This window comes from Poromitra crassiceps (assembly GCF_964638095.1).
Source record: "Poromitra crassiceps genome assembly, chromosome: 27".
NCBI classification, from domain to species: Eukaryota; Metazoa; Chordata; class Actinopteri; order Beryciformes; family Melamphaidae; genus Poromitra; species Poromitra crassiceps.
Window position 1 is genome coordinate 18,668,312 of NC_139650.1, and position 20,385 is coordinate 18,688,696.

The 20,385-nt window shown below is 43.2% G+C and overlaps 2 protein-coding genes across 2 annotated transcripts in view; one reads left to right on the plus strand and one right to left on the minus strand.

Moving 5' to 3' along the window:
- Positions 1 to 20,385, plus strand: part of LOC310799078 (RING finger protein 207-like) — a gene marked incomplete at both ends in the record, with an annotated part of 49,519 nt that overhangs the window by 6,673 nt on the left and 22,461 nt on the right. The window contains 6 exon segments of the mRNA XM_083661640.1: positions 10,687 to 10,819; positions 14,311 to 14,455; positions 16,997 to 17,078; positions 17,343 to 17,418; positions 18,173 to 18,298; positions 20,147 to 20,193. Of these exon segments, the coding sequence (XP_083517766.1) occupies positions 10,687 to 10,819; positions 14,311 to 14,455; positions 16,997 to 17,078; positions 17,343 to 17,418; positions 18,173 to 18,298; positions 20,147 to 20,193 (609 nt within the window).
- On the minus strand, positions 764 to 8,742 carry LOC310798962 (zinc finger protein ZPR1-like). The gene is made up of 4 exons (XM_083661521.1): positions 8,359 to 8,742; positions 6,836 to 7,054; positions 3,662 to 4,006; positions 764 to 2,343 (listed from the first exon to the last, which is right to left on the minus strand). The coding sequence occupies exons 1-4, from the start codon at positions 8,599 to 8,601 to the stop codon at positions 1,816 to 1,818; spliced, it is 1,335 nt and encodes a 444-aa protein (XP_083517647.1). The 5' UTR covers positions 8,602 to 8,742; the 3' UTR covers positions 764 to 1,815.

The following is a 20,385-nucleotide window of genomic DNA, read 5'->3' on the forward strand; positions in this document are numbered from 1 at the left end:
CAAAAGTGGTCAAGGGTTTATCTAATTTATAGAGTAAACTCATTTGTGTGTTAACTGAACCATCATTCTGTTATTTAAAGCCAACACTAGCCACTGAGTAACTTTCCATTGTTTTATTCTTAGTTTATCGTCATTTTTACATTTAAACAAATGAGAATTTCTGTCATTGACATTGACCAGTATAGTACATGCAACACCGTTTTACCAATTTAAGTGCTCAACTCAAAATGCAAAAGTAGGAACATGGTAGAACATGTGGTGATAAGTATAGGGCCAGGCCTTATGTCAATACATTATACATAAAACTTAAACAGCAGAGCCTCTGATCTAAGTCAGTCCTATAGAGTGCCACAGGAAGGAGTCCTAAAACCTGGAAGTTAGCATCGCCTGGTTGGGTTCCCTTGTCTGGAAGTCAAGGGATTTTTGTATGGGGATTTTGGTTAAAGAGCACGGTGCAGGTTAGAGACCACTTTGTATTATGTGGGACTTTTATGTAGCAATTAGGATTCTCTTTTGTTTTGTCCCCACACATAGCTGCGTCTAGACTTGTTTTTGTGAAGCATCTGGCACACGCACATAAAAACCCACAAATCATAACAATAACACCTGTGACGATTTTAATAAACAATAACAATGTTCCCTCTGATCATTACCTCCGTACGCCGAGCGTCTGTCCGTCCGTCCGTCCGTCCGTCGAGAGGCCGCTCGCTGCAAAACGTCTCCTCCCCTCTCGGGAGCCAAACCCCCCCCCCCCCCCCCCCCCCCACGCCTGGGAGCTAAAACTACTCTCTTCTGGAGCTCCATTCAGCGCCACTTGCTTGCTTGATGTACTTATCCGTCCTCAGACTGGAGCCGGCTTAAATCAGCGGAGATGGTCGGTGGGCATGGTTCTCCAAAATTATATTTCCAAATAGCCGTTATTTTGAAAAACCGATTGCATATTGGGGGTCAACTAGTTACGTTTGACTACTGAAACGATTAGAAACTTCATAAAGTGCCATATTAACCATAGATAGAGCCCAAACTAAACAGAAAGTAAACGGTTGCCTTGGAAGGAAAAACTCCGCTCAGACATTTTTCCCTTCTCCCGTCAATACCAAAATGCATTCTGGGCAGTGTTGAATTATTGTACCAGAGGGTCAAGATGATCATTGTTGGAGGTAAATTATCGTACAAATTACAATAATTATCGTACGTGGTGTTTTGGAAAGTTCTCTGCTGTACACATTGACTGTATATTATTATTATTACAGTAAGTACAGTAGCCCAAGTGTCACAGGTGTTATCTGCACAGATGGATTTTTTTTTGAACATGTGCATTATAATGCCACCTTTTTCTCCATATTTCTGCCCTGGGGGCATGTTTTAATTTAGTTTTAGTTTTTTGGGGGTATTTTTATAAGAATCTTGAGTCCTAACTATTAAAATAAATTAAAAAATAAATAAAAATACCTGCACCATGCTCTTTAAATGCCTGAAATAAGCTCTGTGAACAAAGGTTTATGCAACTGCCACCTTTGTGTTCAGCAAGATAATCTTCACAAATTAACACCACTTTTAGTGTTTTTGAAGTGTTTTCTGAAAATCTGGATTTTGGGTGATCGCATTTATGCTTCAAAAATCATAAGAGTGGTGTTAATTTGTGAAGATTATCCTGCTGAACACAAAGGTCACAGTTTCATAAACTTTTGTTAACCACAGACCTTATCTAACCAAAATCCCATTGACATTCTGACGAGGGAACCCACAACCCAGCTCACTTCCAGGTTGACCTACAAAAAAGGTGATCCCTGTGGTACTCTAGATATACCAGGTTCACTCCTGATATCCTTCGGTCTTCATGTCGTTCAGACCCAGGTCTTCGTTCTGCTCAAACGTGCGGGTGTACTTCTCGATGGTCAGCTCGGGGTCGGGGTCTGGGGCGTAGACGTTCTGGAGGTAGCTGTTCCCTGTGGGGTCGTCCAGAATCACGTGAACGTCCATTTCTCCGGCGGTGATCGCGTCGATCTTCTCCCCGAAGAGCTTGAGCTTCTCCGTGCGGTCTGCGGAGCTGCTGTCCCCGCAGAGGAAGGGGTTTCTGGAGATGATCAGGTCTTTGATGTCTTTCAGCAGGCCCTCCAGGGTGGTGAACTTGCCGCCCACGGCCGCCATGCCCAGCTCAAACTCCAGCTCGGGGATGAGGATGGAGCAGGTCTCGGACTTGAGCAGGTCTCTGCTCATGTCCGAGACGTCGGTGACGTGCAGAGTGATCTTGGTGCCCAGGTCCTCCGTGGCGCCGCCCGATTTCACCTCGTTGGTCCGGTGGCCGCACTCGTCGCAGTTCGTGGCCATGATGATGACCTCCTTGAAGTGAGGGGTGGACAATAAATCAATATCTATATATCATGATAGAATATGCCTCAATAACAATGATAGACTTTTTTTTAAATAATTTTTCAATATACATTATTTACAGCATCAGTCACTGACTCGGTGCAGTGCCCTTTCAGTGCAGATTGCAGAGTCAGTGCAACGCGTTCAAGTAGAATACAATAGATCACCGCTGGGATGATGTATTTTTGTCGGCTTTATCCAGAAATCGCCGCCATTTGTTTCTTCAGGGGAAAAGTCTATGGGCTTTTAGAATGGGGATTTCACTTCAATGCATAAAATAAGGTCTGTGGTTAACAAAGGTTTATGGAAACGTGAACCTGGGTTCTGCATGATACTCTTCACAAACGTGAATAACTTTTATGCCTTTTGAAGCGTTTTATAAAAATCGCATTTAAAAGAAAAACGCATTTACGTTCCAAAAGGCATAAAAGTTGTTCACGTTTGTGAAGAGTATCATGCAGAACCCAGGTTCGCGTTTCCATAAACTTTTGTTTGTTTATGTTATGTCTTTGGTATGTCTAATATCCTTGTTTAGGCCTGTATTTAGAAGCTAGACTATGGTAAACAGTATTTACGGATGGGCTTTTATATAAAATGAAGATAATATTTTGCAATTAGTCTGAACTGCATTTTTTACCTGCTCTGAGCCCTGGATTATAACCAATCCAGTCCTTTTTACAAGTTTTAAAAAGCTGCAATTTGATTTTGGCAATCACTTTTTGGGACAATATGTATTGATAACATCAAACAGGGACACTACAGCGGCCCACATATAACATGTAATGAACATGCCCTTTCTACAAGCATGATGTATACGGAGTAAACAAGTTAATTCATATCGTCTACAAAACACACTGGATCATAAATTGAACCTACTGATGTGATTTTGTGATTAATCAATGGTTATCGTTCACATATGCTGTACAGTAGGTTAGACTTCACAATATGTAGCCAAGCTGTGTGTAATGACTCTGGCTCACTGTATAGAGGCCTAAAAGTCCCTCTTTGATGTTACCAGTATATATTACAAATCTGTGCACATGGTTTATTAATGCATGGGCAGTTTAGGAGTCAATTGTAATAAAACTGTGCCCACTGATTTACCATATTGTTTATGTATCAGGTGACCCCTGGGGGGCTCCACAGTCCTCCTTATTGCAGTATGTCTATAGATTAATAATATTCACTCATTTAGCACAGAAATGTGCCAATTGCTTTCGTTGTTCTTGTCAATGGACTAGTTTTATAGAGAAATTGTGAAATAACTGGTGCGATGGTGCTACCCTACCTTGAAGTGAGGGATCTGGACGAGCTTCATGTTGGTGGAGGCGGGGACGTTGCACTCGGGGCAGTTGGTGTTGAACACCAGCACCTCGTTCCTCATGGCTTCCAGGTCGTGGGCAGGCGTCTCCTCCTCCTCCTCCGTGTCATCCTCAGACCTGATCCCCAGCTGAGCGTCCTGCTCGGGGGTCCGCCTGAAGCGAGTGACGGTCAGAGCCGCGTCCTTCTGAGGGGCCACCGGGTTCTCCACAAAGCTGTTCCCCGATGGATCCTCAATCACCAGGGTGAACTCATCCTCCACGGCTTTCAGCCGCTTCAGCTTCTCGATGAACTGCTCAATCTTCTCGGCCACCTAGATAGATGATAATATTTCAGGATTTCCAAATTCTGGTTAAATATCTGTTTATTGAGCTTAAAATCAATAGAGAGTATTAATCAGCACCATCACAGTCGTCATAGCGCTGCAGCTGTCAACTTGTCACCTAACTTAGTGACAGTCCAGGTTACAGCAGCTCTAACAGGAAGCTAGCAGGTGTTAGTGTTGTGTCTATTACCGTTTCTGATGCGTTAGGATCCATTACAAAATAGCGATGGTGGCCTGTGTTCTACACGGCTGTAAATATGACAGCAATAAAACCCCCGGGGGTTCATTTGTATGTCTCTCTGCCTTCTGCACACGTGAAACGAACGAGGATGAGAGAAATGTGTGGATAATTAACGTCAGGAGAAACTTTCAGCCAGCTCCTCATAGCAACGTCTGCTCACCTCAATTTACCACAGATAACAGTGAACATTGTGTGGTGTAACTCAGTGGTTCTCAAATGGGGGTCCGGTGACCCCCAGGGGTCCGTGGCACTTTGCCAGGGGGTCCACGAAAAGTTTTCAGGAAAATAAAAATAAAAACTTTTTTGTTGTTGCAAAAGCTTCATAGTTCAACGAAAATATGTTATGCTTTAAATCTAAAATGGTTCATGGATTACGTTCTAATCTAACAAACTTATCAATTTAAAAGTCAAGCACGTTACCGTGGAAACAATTAAACTTAGCCCAAAATCACAAATCAGAATGAGGGGGTCTTCGGTCCTTGGCTGAAAAACATTTGAAAACCTCTGGTGCAACTTTCTTGCCTCTGCAGGTTCTCCGCCACCTCCTCCAACTTTTAGAAACGGTAAACCAGATAACGCCAATAACAGTGCCTAGCTTGCTAGTAGCACTAACGTTATCTAGGCTGTAGTCTCGCTGGCCAGCCTCCTCTCCCTTCCGTCCGAGGAGTCTGGCGCCGCAGGTCTCCATAGCGGGATTGCGATGGGCGGCGCTTAGCGGCAGTGCCCTTGGAAAATAGTTTCAAACAATCCAACTTGCCGTTTTCAGCGTGTAGCAACGAGCTAGCGTGTAGGTTTCTGCCGTTAGCTTGCTAGCTAGTTAGTGTTGTTGTTTTCACTGCGGCGGCAGGGCACTATTTACAGCGACACACAGGGAGGAGGGAGCGGAAGCCGCTCTGATTGACATGGTCGGAGCCAATGACAGAGCTTGTAATAAGCCGGGAGCGGACATCCAGCTGCCACCGAAACAGTCGCTCCAATGGGAGAGCAGAGTAGAGCAGGGGAGGGTTTATCCCAGTTATGGAGACCTGCAGCGCCAGACTCCTCGGACAGAAGGGAGACGAGGCTGAAGGGAGACGAGGCTGGCCAGCGAGACTATCTAGGCTGGGACAGCTGGAGCGCATGTCAACAATGTGGCCACGCTGCCGTAATGAAGGCCAATAGGACACGTGGAAATCACCGGACATTGTGACTAGAGATTTAAATGTCTGAGTTTAACTGATTTTACCGCTAAAAGACCAGCAATTAGCAGATAGCAGAAACCCTGGTTTATTTATCCCCAAAGGGAAATTCCACTGTTGCAGCAACAATTCACATACGGTAACTGACAAAGCACACATAACTTACTAAAATGCACAATGAGGTAGGCAAAAAGTCAGAACACTGAATTAATATAAACTGTATTTATATATATATATATATATATATATACTGTATATATATATATATATATATATATATACTGTATATATATATATATATACTAGATTAGGGCAGCCTGATTTTTCATTAACCTTTGTTTTTTTGCTTTATTTTGTTTTGTTTTGTCCTTCTCTTTCTCTGTGCTTGCTTTGCTATATATATATATATATAGGTGTGTGTGTGCAGGGTGGATGAATGTGGGTACGTGAGGAGGTGGAAACGTAAGTATGAATGGAGGTGGCATGTGTGTGTATGGATGGATAGCTGTGTACAGTATATGGGTTTGACTGTATATGTATGTAGGAATGAGGACACTAACCATATGACCTACAGTATAATGTAAGAGTGCATTTAGGTGATAACACTTGTAGAATAGTAAGTAGATATGTATTCTACAATGTCCTATACATATAAAAATGAGGACCTATGTGAGTATGTATGTGTATGTACGTATGCACACATTAATGTATATGTTTTTTGTTTTGTTTTTGTTTTTGATTGCTTTAATTTCTTTTTAGGGTAATGTGTGGGGACTGAGGGGTGGGTGGGGGGACATGCAGTAGATATGATGATCAGCATATGTTCCTTTTGCTGTACCTTTACTCATTATTTGTGAGGACTACTGTAATGGACCATCTTCTATAAATAAAAAGTATCCAAAAAAAAAAGATTAGGGCAGCCTGCAACTAACAATTACTTTCAAATGTCACAAAATGGTGAAAAATGTCGATCACTTTTCCCACAAAGCGCAAGAGGACATCCTCAAATGTCTTGTTCTGTCCTGACCAACAGTCCATAACCCAAAGATAATAAGTTTACTGTCATAGAAGACTAAAGATATTTTTGTTGTATAAAAATTTGTCTACAGGATTAATCGACTATAAAAAATAGTTTGCAATTAATTTTCTCTTGCTCGACTAATTGCAGCTATATACTAGAATTATTATTATTATTTTTTTTTAACTGTAAGGCAAGGCAAGATAATGCTATAATTAATGTGCAAATAGAGACCACAGACCTTATTTGACGCATTTAAGTGAAAAAAAAAACTAAAACCCCCATAGACTTTTCCACTGACGATTTCAAATACCTCATCCCTGCGGTACTCTATTAAAAGTAAAATGCAAATAAAATTTAAAGTAATTTCAAAGTAAAACCTCCGGGTTGGTCTCCCTCCTGGCAGGCTGGTCCTGCTCCAGCCCGGACACTGCCCGGTCCAGCAGCCCCTCGATAGTGGACAGAGAGCCTTTCTGTGTGAACGCCGGGATCTCAAAGTCCACCTCGGGGATCCTGGTGGTCGCACTGTCCGCCTTCACAACCTCTCTGTCCAGGTCCTGTTTGGACTGTACTTTGAGTGTGTAGCAGATGCCCTGGTCCTGTAGGTAGGTAGATAGATAATGTGACACTCCTCAACAAACAGGTCAAACAAAGCACATGGTTCATACACATTTCTCAATAAAAACAAGTGTGAATAGAACCCAGAAACCTTTGTTAACCACAGATGTTATTTGATGACATCACTGATGACGTCATCTAGCTGCCAGCTGCCTGCCAAAAATATTGCCAGGCAGCTGGCTGCCAGCCACTGATGACATAATTTGCCCTCAGGGTTGTGAGTCAGTCAGCTTCAGACAGAGCCAGATTTAGGCTGGCAGCCAGCTGTCGCCCGTGATTGTGATGTCATCAGTGAATGGTATCATCAATGTCACTCTTTGTCCTCAGGCTTGTGAGTCAGTCAGCCTGCATTGGATACTTGCCCAGGCTTGTTAGTCAGTCAGCCTGCATTGGATACTTGCCCAGGCTTGTTAGTCAGTCAGCCTGCATTGGATACTTGCCCAGGCTTGTGAGTCAGTCAGCCTGCATTGGATACTTGCCCAGGCTTGTGAGTCAGTCAGTCAGCTTCAGCCATGCAGAGCCAGATTTAGGCTGGCAACCAGCTGCCTGGCAAAAAGCAGTGTATATGGTTTTAGTTCTGGTATTGGGCTGACCTGCAACCCTGAGCAGGGGGGCGAACGGGCAGCAATATTTTTGCCCCCATGATGGCGAAGGCATGACCCGCCCATCTCTGCCCAATATTAGTAAGTTAAGTTGTTTATTTTGTTTAATTATGTACAACATGTGGTGCAGATGGCAGCATATAAAATCAAAGGTTATGAGATCACACTTCATCTAGCCTAGTTTAACTTGCAATTGCAAACCGTATAACTGTGTAATGTGTATTTCTCGTCACTCTAAATTTCATCATTTTGTTTCCTCTAATAATTTTTTCAATTCAAATGTCACTCTTGGTGTTACGACAAGCTGAATTAAAGTTAACTGTAAATGTCTTATCAACGTCTACATCACCCTTGATCGATTCTCATGAATGTTTTATGATTTTTTGAAAATATTTGTCTATAGGCTAGGCTTAGGCTACATATGTGTCAGAGTAGCGGCAGCGTTAAACCATAGACTATAAAACAAACACACGTCACCGGCTTACAAACGAAACCGCTGTCTGTCTGACCACAGACAGAAACAGATGCAGGATAGCCAAGCAAATGAGATTGGATGAACAACGTTTGACGCTAGGCCAATCAGAGGCAGAGAAGGGCGGGTCATGTCTTCACATAATGGGGAGGGGGGGGGGATATCGCGAACGGGCACTGCACTAGCAACATTCCACATAAGCTAACGTCACCTGTATCCTGCCTGCGGACTGGATCTCGGTGTTGGACCATTCGCAGTGCGGGCAGCTGAACGAGCTGATGATGATCTCTTTGAAGAAGGGGATCTTGGTGAGAAGCAGACGCGTGGAGCCGTTCTGATAACAGTTCATACACAAACTCTCCATAATGACAGGCCCGCTGTCCTCCCCGTCCGCACTCAGCTCCTTAAACAGACTGCCCCCGCCTCGCACGCTCTCCTGGGAGATCACCGACATGACTGCTCGGTAAAGACGTTCACCTCGACGGGAAAGCCGTTTGAAAGCGCTGCTGTCTGTCACCGTGTCTCTGCCGGTGCTGACTGCCCGAGTTTGCTAGAACTTTCTGGCTCTCCGTCACACGTTTGGGTTGACAGTCACTTCCTGGTTATTCTTCTTCGGTGTCGGCGGCAGGCAGTGTTGCCAGGTGGGAAATGTTGTGAATTATCTTCTTCTTCTGTTTGGTTTTACGGCGGTTGGCATCCAAAATGTTGCATTACCGCCATCTACTGAACTGATCTGAATTGAACAAAAAATAAACTAAACTAAAAAGTAACAGTATCCACCTAAAGTGCTCCAATTCATAATGATTGTCCATATTAGCACACAGACGCAGTTGTCTGAGTTTGCGCAAATGGGTCTCAGCATTATCTCTGTTCCAGAAACCTCTTTGCAGCGTCAACCACCATTTCAGTCCTCTCCGTCTTCCCAGTCATAGGCTACTAGCACTAGCACTGCAGCACAGTTTATCACCATGGCGATGAACGCCAGGAATAGCTTCTTGTCCATGCAGATAACATTACTCTGACTTGCTCTTTCCCTTTGCTTCTCCGGATCCCTTTGTACAACCACTCTGTCTTTCTTTCCCACCACTGGACATAGTTACTTCACAGTCATCCTTCCTACATCTCCTACATAATTCTCTTCCCATGTTGAATTATCGTACAGGGTCAAAATTATTGTTTTTGGAGGGAAATTATCGTATGCGAGCAGCGGCTTTTCCTTCTTCTTATGGCTTTTCGGCAGACTGGATGCCTTGCATATCTTCCAAGGATTTATGACATCATTGGTGACATCACAATTGCTCAAGTGACATCACAATTGCTCAAGTGACATCACTGATGACATCACAATCCCTGATATATGACATCACTGATGATGTCACAAACAGACACAACCCGTAACCACCGCCCACCCACTTAGGCAATTTTAATGATGATGATGATGAATGAAATCAAATTTTTTAAATCACAACACAACATTCAACTTTCCATTTTAAATGAGGTGCCTTTTACTTATCAGTATTTTACACCAGTACTTCCACTGAGGTAAAGGAACAGAAACATAATACTACTTGAGTAGGAAATTCCAGCACTCTGTCTAGCACAAAATTACTTTGTCCTAGGGGACATGAATGCATGATTGGCTGCAAAGACGTTGTGAGAAGACATGTAGGCTATAAACAGACATATTAGTATATTTATTATAACTGTCACAAAATTATCAAATGATTGTACATTATGGGAATTTTTGCATTATTGATCGTACAAATGATCGTACATCGTACATCGAAATTATCATACAAATACGATAATTATCGTACATCTGGCAACGCTGGTCAGCGGGGGGACTCCTCGGAACGCTATCACCCCCTAAAGGTTTGTTGCAGTCATGACAGCGTTCACATTTTGCATTGGTGTCAGACTTTGGCTGCTGAGCAGAGCCATGATCTGTTTGGTACAGGGGCGGACTTAGTTATTTGGGGGCCCTAGGCAAAGGCAAGCATAAAATCTCACTAGAAGTTGTATATCTTGATGACAAGATTGCAATAATTTATTGTAAAAAGGGGTGTTCTTCAATCGTAAATTTACAAATAACTTTACATTAGTTCTACACTAGTGCTAGTGCAGTGCCCATTTACTCACTCACTGTGTTTGTTATTTTACTCACTGAGTGCGGTTACACAAACTCTACCGGTCCTACTTTATTTTATTTTTAAGCGGTGCAACCGCTTCTATAAGTGACTTTGTGTGTAGGAGTACAGCCACTGAGCAGCTCCACTGGAGCGGTTGGGGTTAAGGGCCTTGCTCAAGGGCACCTCAGTGGTGTTAATGAGGGAGGGGCCTTTCACTTTCCCCACCCAAGATTTATCCTGCCGGTCCCAGAGATTGAACCAATGACCTTCCAGTCACAGGATCGCTTCTCTAACCTTTAGGCCACCACTTCCCACAGATTGTTGACAACATCATTCATTTGAAGCTAAAAGTAATATATTTTTTTACACCAATCACTCAGTGTCTGTCTGTAATTGTGTCTGTGTCACAGTTACCCATCTGTGGTCAAAGGGACGAATGCCCTCCCGCCAGAGGACCGTCTGCTGAAGTTTCTGGTGGATAACAATGCGGACGCTGAGGAGACGGTCCAATGTGCCAACTGTGACCAGGAGAGCAATAAGAAGGTACCAGGTGACCGTCGACGCTAGACCCACTCACATGAATCAATGTTTATTCTTACACATTGACATGAAAATATCATTCATAACTCCAAATATATTACATTATGCTACACTTTGCATGCTGACATGCTGTCGGCTCCAAATGGTATATAGAGATTCAAGATTCAAGATTCAAGATTTTTATTGTCACTCCATGGTACAAGTATCACGTGTGAAATTCTTGTGCTGTGGACTCCGTTTACAACATAGTACAACATATGAGTGCAAAAACAACAAGAGACACAACAAGCAATAAGGCAGTATAGTGATAAGACAAGTCAGAGACAGTGGCATATTCCCTGCACATAGGTGCACATGTCATGTGCATACTTTAGACGTGCTTAAACATTTTAAATTCGACGTATTTGACATACAGGTGCAAATAGCATATACCTTATTAAACATACAATTAAACTCTGCGTTTTAAATTCCGCGTATTTCACTTACATGTGCAAATAGCATATACCTTATTAAACATACAATTAAACATTAGACATACGTAATGGTAGCAGCTACAGTACGGTACAGTACGGCTACTACACTATTTGTGTATGTTAAGGAGTCTCGTGGCCTGCGGGAAGAAACTGTTCCTCAAGCGATTTGTGCGTGCTTTTGGCAGACAATTGGACTCGAGTCATAGGGACTCGGACTCGAGTCGACTCGAGTCGCAAATTTGACGACTTCCGACTTGACTCGGACTTGGAAGGTAAATACTTGAAACTCGACTCGGACTTGGAAGAAAATGACTCGAAACTCGACTCGGACTTGTGACAAGATCAGCCGAGTGCACCAGCTGGGCGTACGCCTAGGTTTACACGCTACGTCCGATGTAGAACTCAAAGTTACGACTAACTTAATTTTATGACTAGTGCACCCTGTATGCGCTGCGTCTGTGTATGGAGCAGGCGTAAAAGTTACACCCAAATGCGTAGCTACTCACTGACAGCTGTCTCATCTTGATCTGCGCGTGATGCGGCCGGAATCTTCTCCAAAAATATCGATCGATATGTGCTGTAAATAGACGTAAGCTGATGCGTCGGAAGATCTTTCAATTTCTTCCTGACTTCGTCAACTGCCCGCAGTGCGCAGTCTGCCATCGCATTCAGTACTGATTGCACTTGTGATCAAACTGCTTGTGTTGGCGCTGTTAAATTGAGCTGTGAGAACGTTTCTATGCTTTGAATACAACTCTATAAGTTTGAGCTGAGGTGGAGCTGTCTGTCAGCTGTCTCGAGCTCGTCTGAGAAAAGTGTGTTGCTTGGCAACAAGCACGTATTAACGTGAACGCGCACGTCTGCAGCCTAAATAATCTCTGCCTTGTCATTTTTTCTAACCTGTGACTCGACTTGACATAACCTGTGACTCGACTCGAGACTTGACTTGAAATAACATTGTGACTTGACTTGACTTGACTTGCCGACAAAAGGAAAGACTTGGGACTTGCTTGAGACTCGGGACCAATTGACTTGAGACAGTGGCGCCGGAACGAGTTTGCAATTAGGGGGACATTTTTATTTTTTTTGTCAAAACATTTTTTTTTCATTTTTTTCAAATTTTTTTTTTTTTTCAATGTTTTTTTGCCGGCTCCCGTCAGGGCGCCGGCAAGAAAAATTTATGTTTTTTTGAATGTCTGGATGATTTTTAGCCATATTTAGAGGAATATCTCATTTTAAATTAACATTAGGATTATACTGTAGTGATGTAATTATTCAGTATTTTCTCCTTTTCTCACTCACTTGGTGACCTGCTCTCCCTTTAGGTCATTTTACAATTACACTACAACAGACAGCAACACAGGCAGAAACACTGAACTTATTATTATTATTATTATTATCACTTTGAAACACAGTGCAAAACTTGTCATCTCAACACAAAAATAAAATAACAATAACCATATACGATTATAGCAGCAGCCAATGACAGTGAGTGCAAACAGAGTCCAGGTCTGTCTGTCTCTCAGGTGTAATAATCCCACAATGATCACGGCTTTAACAAGTGTCACAGGCTGTGTAAACAGTGTAAAGTGGGCTCTCTGTAACTTGATCCCTGGGTCTGTTTGTCTCAGGTGTAATAATCCCACAACGATCATGGCTTTAACAAGCATCACAGGCTGTGTAAACAGTGTAAAGTGGGCTCTAAGCGTCAGGGGCAGTTGCCCCCTCAGATTTAAAAAAAAAAAGTTTTTTTTTTTTTTTTTTTTTTTTTTAGGGGGACCAAATTTTAAGGGGGACAAAATGTCCCCATGTCCCCCTTGTTCCGGCGCCAGTGACTTGAGACTCGCTTGGGACTCGGATCAGAGGGACTTGGACAATTGTCTGGCTTTTGGAACCCTGTATCTCCTCCCTGAGGGTAACAGGGAGAACAGGCTGTTGTGGGGATGGTTTGTGTCTTTAATGATCTTCTGGGACCTCCTGAGGCACCGCTGGTTATACAGTTCATGCAGTTCTGGCAACTCACCTCCTGTTACGTGCTGGGCCGCGCGTCTCACTCTCCGTAGCGCCCTGCGGTCCATGGTGGTACAGTTCCCGTACCAGGTGGTGGTAGAGGTTGAAAATGTTAAACTTTTTACCTTCCCAGAAATATAAAAAGACATTAAATTGCACACAGCACACTCATGTTTACCATCCAGTCTGTCATGAATTTATATGGCAACCAAAAGCACAAGAGAGGCAAGGTCGTCCTTGCAATAAAGTAAATAAAACGGGGCAGAAGTTTATCTAGAAACATTTTATATAGAGCACAGTTGGACATGATAGATAGATAGAGTACTTTATTAATCCCCTGGGGGAAGTTCTTGTGTTACAGCAGAAGCCAATGTCAGTACATCTCAGTAAAACACACACAAAAGAAAAAGCCAATGTCAAAAATATGTCAGACATAGAGACCATGTCAGAAACATGTCAAGAAAGCACAGCATTTAAGTTACCTATCTACAATGACGTTAAATAAAATAAGATAAGAAAAGAAATTGCACCTGTAATTAACAGCTGTAGCAAGCACACATGTTCTATGTGGCCAAAATGGACATTGTGCAACATCATTATAATTATAAAGTGACATACAGCAACAGCAATGATGAAATGAGGGTTCACCAGCGTATCTATGGGAGGGGTGTGGAGGAGAGAGGGAGAGGGAGTGAAAGGAGGAGTCTGCTCTCCCTGCATGTATCTATGGGAGGGGTGTGGAGGAGAGAGGGAGAGGGAGTGAAAGGAGGAGTCTGCTCTCCCTGCATGTATCTATGGGAGGAGGGGTGTGGAGGAGAGAGGGAGAGGGAGTGAAAGGAGGAGTCTGCTCTCCCTGCATGTATGCCACTTATTATATATGCTAATTGCAGTGGGCACAAAAGACCTCCTGTAACGCTCTTTAGTAGGTGATGTATTACTGTAACATGTGTTTGTTGTTATACAGGACACAGGGGTGATGTATTACTGTAACATGTGTTTGTTGTTATACAGGACACAGGGGTGATGTATTACTGTAACACGTGCAGCCAGCCGCTGTGTGGAGCCTGCAGGGAGTCAACACACAAGGCCAGAATGTTTTCGCACCATGAGATCGTGTCTCTGGCCAAACGCACCAAAGCCAGAAACAGGAAGTGCTGTGAGTGCACCTGTGTTTCACTAACTTAACAAACACATCAAAGCCAGACACAGGAAGTGTTGTGAGTGCACCTGTGTTTCACTAACTTAACAAACACACCAAAGCCAGACACAGGAAGTGTTGTGAGTGCACCTGTGTTTCACTAACTTAACAAACACATCAAAGCCAGACACAGGAAGTGCTGTGAGTGCACCTGTGTTTCACTAACTTAACAAACACACCAAAGCCAGACACAGGAAGTGTTGTGAGTGCACCTGTGTTTCACTAACTTAACAAACACATCAAAGCCAGACACAGGAAGTGTTGTGAGTGCACCTGTGTTTCACTAACTTAACAAACACATCAAAGCCAGACACAGGAAGTGCTGTGAGTGCACCTGTGTTTCACTAACTTAACAAACACATCAAAGCCAGACACAGGAAGTGTTGTGAGTGCACCTGTGTTTCACTAACTTAACAAACACATCAAAGCCAGAAACAGGAAGTGTTGTGAGTGCACCTGTGTTTCACTAACTTAACACCAAACACATCAAAGCCAGACACAGGAAGTGTTGTGAGTGCACCTGTGTTTCACTAACTTAACACCAAACACATCAAAGCCAGACACAGGAAGTGTTGTGAGTGCACCTGTGTTTCACTAACTTAACAAACACATCAAAGCCAGACACAGGAAGTGTTGTGAGTGCACCTGTGGTTCACTAACTTAACAAACACATCAAAGCCAGACACAGGAAGTGTTGTGAGTGCACCTGTGTTTCACTAACTTAACAAACACATCAAAGCCAGACACAGGAAGTGCTGTGAGTGCACCTGTGTTTCACTAACTTAACAAACACATCAAAGCCAGAAACAGGAAGTGTTGTGAGTGCACCTGTGTTTCACTAACTTAACACCAAACACATCAAAGCCAGACACAGGAAGTGTTGTGAGTGCACCTGTGCTTCACTAACTTAACAAACACATCAAAGCCAGACACAGGAAGTGTTGTGAGTGCACCTGTGTTTCACTAACTTAACAAACACATCAAAGCCAGACACAGGAAGTGTTGTGAGTGCACCTGTGTTTCACTAACTTAACAAACACATCAAAGCCAGAAACAGGAAGTGTTGTGAGTGCACCTGTGCTTCACTAACTTAACAAACACATCAAAGCCAGAAACAGGAAGTGTTGTGAGTGCACCTGTGTTTCACTAACTTAACAAACACATCAAAGCCAGACACAGGAAGTGTTGTGAGTGCACCTGTGTTTCACTAACTTAACAAACACATCAAAGCCAGACACAGGAAGTGTTGTGAGTGCACCTGTGTTTCACTAACTTAACAAACACATCAAAGCCAGAAACAGGAAGTGCTGTGAGTGCACCTGTGTTTCACTAACTTAACAAACACATCAAAGCCAGAAACAGGAAGTGTTGTGAGTGCACCTGTGTTTCACTAACTTAACAAACACATCAAAGCCAGACACAGGAAGTGTTGTGAGTGCACCTGTGTTTCACTAACTTAACAAACACATCAAAGCCAGACACAGGAAGTGTTGTGAGTGCACCTGTGTTTCACTAACTTAACAAACACATCAAAGCCAGACACAGGAAGTGCTGTGAGTGCACCTGTGTTTCACTAACTTAACACCAAACACATCAAAGCCAGACACAGGACGTGTTGTGAGTGCACCTGTGCTTCACTAACTTAACAAACACATCAAAGCCAGAAACAGGAAGTGTTGTGAGTGCACCTGTGTTTCACTAACTTAACAAACACATCAAAGCCAGACACAGGAAGTGTTGTGAGTGCACCTGTGTTTCACTAACTTAACAAACACATCAAAGCCAGACACAGGAAGTGTTGTGAGTGCACCTGTGTTTCACTAACTTAACAAACACATCAAAGCCAGAAACAGGAAGTGTTGTGAGTGCACCTGTGTTTCACTAACTTAACAAACACATCAAAGCCAGACACAGGAAGTGTTGTGAGTGCACCTGTGTTTCACTAACTTAACAAACACATCAAAGCCAGACACAGGAAGTGTTGTGAGTGCACCTGTGTTTCACTAACTTAACAAACACATCAAAGCCAGAAACAGGAAGTGTTGTGAGTGCACCTGTGTTTCACTAACTTAACAAACACATCAAAGCCAGAAACAGGAAGTGTTGTGAGTGCACCTGTGTTTCACTAACTTAACAAACACATCAAAGCCAGACACAGGAAGTGCTGTGAGTGCACCTGTGCTTCATTAACACCACAGGGATTACAGGCCCACCCACAAGGTCTTATTACACCCACACTCAATCATCTACTGTGGAGCCGTGCTTCAACCACACTGGGGCTACATGTCAAAGTCACTATGATCATAAGTATCTACTCACTGTATCATTGGTTAAGGCCTCCTCACTGCCCAGTAAACAAGCCCAACAAGTTGGTAAAAATCTAGCGTTCTTTGGGATGCCCAGAGCCAGAGGGCCCTTTACTATTTGAATGAGGGGAAGGAAAAGCTGAAAAGTCCCAGTGTTTATGGACCACTGTGTGTTTTTTGTTGATCTCCACAGCTCTCCACGAGGAGCCATACATCCTGTTCTCCACGGAGAAGAAGTCCATGTTATGCATCAAATGCTTCAGAGACATGCAAGTGTGAGGGAATTCTCCACAGAAATATTGCGATAGTGACTTGATAGCAAAGTTAAATCTAAATCAGCACTGAATTAAATTTAAATGACTGAATTAATTGGAAAAAGTCTGGAACGTCAAATCTTTTATATCTATTATATTATATTATATTATGTTATGTTTTATATTATATTATATTATATTATATTATATTATATTATATTATATTATTATATTATATTATATTATCATACCTGACCTTGTATGATGTGTTGTTAATTTCCACAGAGAGAGTCGGACGCACTGCATTGATATTGAAACTGCTTACGTACAAGGATGTGAGATGTTGGACCAGGCAGTTCTGGTGAGAGTCAAGTGTGTTGTGTGGAATATACAGTATACACACACATCCATGCTAAAGGTGGCCGGTGAAATTCACTCTCTGCTAGTTTAACTCAGACAAGGCGAGGAGCAGTGGGCAGCTTTGAGCTATAATTACAGTGCCTGAGGACCATCTTCATCGTCGTAGTCGCTGGTCAGGCAGCGATCTTCTTGCATGTGTTTAGTGGGGGGTTTATATTGGAGGAAACCCCAGGCAGGGGAATACAGGGAGAACATGCAAACTCCACACAGAATGGTCCTTTCCATGAGATAGCCCACCTGGTCAGTTGGCACTGAAGACATGGGGGGGGGGGGGACACACACACACACCCTCAGTGTCCCAGGCGGGAATCGAACCCAGGACCCCTTCTAGCTTATAATCGATTAATCGTTTAGACTAATTATTATGAAAGAATGCTAAATTCTCTTGTTCCAGCTTCTTAAATGTGAATATTTTCTTTAGTCTTCTATGACAGTAAACGTATTATGTTTGGGTTGTGGACTGTTGGTCAGGACAAAAGAAGACATTTGAGGATGTCATCTTGGGCTTTGGGGGAAATGTGATCTACATTTTTCACCATTCTGTGACATTTGATAGACCAAACAACTAATCGATTGACCCAGAAAATAATCGACAGATTAATGAATCACTAATGGAAATAATGGTTCGTTATGTGAGTGACTGCACAGCAGCCTAGTCGGCTCCCTCTGACCAGTGTGCCACCTCTCCTCTGCAGGCAGTGAAGGAGCTGCAGACCTCCACTCGAGAGGCCATCGTTCTGCTGAGGGCCATGATCGGTGAGGTGTGTCTGAATGTGGAGGAGGAGGAGAGTGCCATCTGCAGCCTGTTCAACAGCTTGCAGGTGAGTTACATTGGGCTATATGAGGACCAGTTTCTTTCCTCAACCACCATGTTAGTTTTTTGTTTAACCAAATCATCATCATCATTAAAGTCACCACAAATGTTAAACAGGAGTAGTTGGACGTGCTGTCAAGCAGCATTTGCAAATCATTCTTAAGACTGATTCTGACCTCTTTGGCAGAGAGCCCTAACCTTGCTTGCAAGATGGATAACCTCGCGAGATCAAAAGAGATTCTCTCGACGTACCCATCTTGTCATGCACAGGCAGTTAAGATGATTGGTCGAGCCATGCCGGCCCGACGAATCAGCGGCAGCCGTAGGCGGGCTCAGGCTCATCTGGGCAAGTAGTGGGTACATGGTCTTTGCAGTTCTTTTCACTCGTCAACATGGCTGCCGCCGCGGAAGTGGCAGGCAGTCTGAATGAAATTGAATGTAACGTTCCCAATTCTATGTATTAAATTCTAAAAAACGACCCTCAACATTTGGGAAGGCTAAGCCACACAACTAGTTCGTTATAATCTAACTAAATGCTTCGAAGGTGACTTTACGACCGTGAGGCCTCAATCAATGAATACCACGGAGATCAGGCACAAGCACCTTCGGCGATCTGATTGGTTGAAGTTAACACCCACCAGCGGTGATAGACAGATGGGTCATCCAATCACCTGCCAAGTAGCTTGGAAAAAGTGCCCGCCTCCGTCAGCGGGTCTGGTTACTCCATTCCCAGATCGACTGGTTTAGTGAAATGTATGTGGAGCTATACCGTCCATCTGGCACCGTCAGGTTAAGAGACTCGGCCCTATGCAGGACTTTGGCGTAACAGATGGGTGGGATTTATCACATCAGATAGTGTCAGTTAGGGCTGGCTAATATATCAATATTACACTGATATATCATGATATGAGACTAGATATCGTCTTAGATTTTGAATATTGTAATATGGTGATATGACATACAGTAAGTGTTGTCTTTTCCTGGTTTTAAAGGCTGCATTACAGTCAAGTGATGTCCTTTTCTGAACTTACCAGACTGTTCTATTATTTGCCTTTAGCCACTTAGCCACTCATTATATCCACATTACTGATGTATATCAAAAAATCTCAATGTGTAAATATTTAGTGAAAACACTATGGTCATCCCTACAATATGTCGCAGTATCCATATTGAGGTATTTTGTAAAACATATTGTGATATTTGAGTTTGTCCATATCGCCCAGCCCTAGTGCCAGTTACAGAAAACCTTACTAATTCACTTTCAAATACTTTCCCTATGGTACAGTATTGTGACAGTCACCCCCTTCATGGTCCTTCATGGTCCTTCATGGTCCTTCATGGTCCTCCGTCCACACAGGTTCAAAAAAGTAACGACGTGATGTAACCGCTACAATCCATACTTACACTAAGTAAGTCAAATTCCTCATATGTAATCTGATGTGGTCAATGAAAGTGAACGTGAATCTGACTCAGGTCTGGAGTTAGCATGCTGCTGTTGACATCAGGTCTGGAGTTAGCATGCTGCTGTTGCAAGTTGTTGTCCCCTGCAGTCTTGACTGTGTTGCTTTATGCCAGTAGCGTCGCTTCACCACTGGATGTCTCTGTTGTTCACCTTTTTGTGAGAAAACAGCCAGTCTGCTTTCTGTGCATAATGAACACCCCCCCCCCTCCCTACACACACACACACACACACACACGCACGCACGCACGCACGCACGCACGCACGCACGCACGCACGCACGCACGCACGCACACACACAGCATTTTGAAAATTCACTGGAAATGAGAAAGCTCAAGGCCATTTTCACAGCAGTGTAAAGAATAAAGGGCCTGTTTGTCTGTTGTCCTCTGACAGGAGAAGCTGGCTGAGAGGAAGACGACTCTACTGAAAGCAGCTCAGAGGTAAAATGAATAGAGATTATAGTTCTTATATGAAAATGCTTCTTTGTTGTCACAATGTTTATCCAATCCAATGCTATTATTCTACTGTCACTGTGTCTTTCCATTGTATTGTGCTGCATTGTGCTTCAAGGTGATGAATAGCAGCGTGTTTGCTCTAGAATCATCTCTTCCATCACCACACACACCCACACA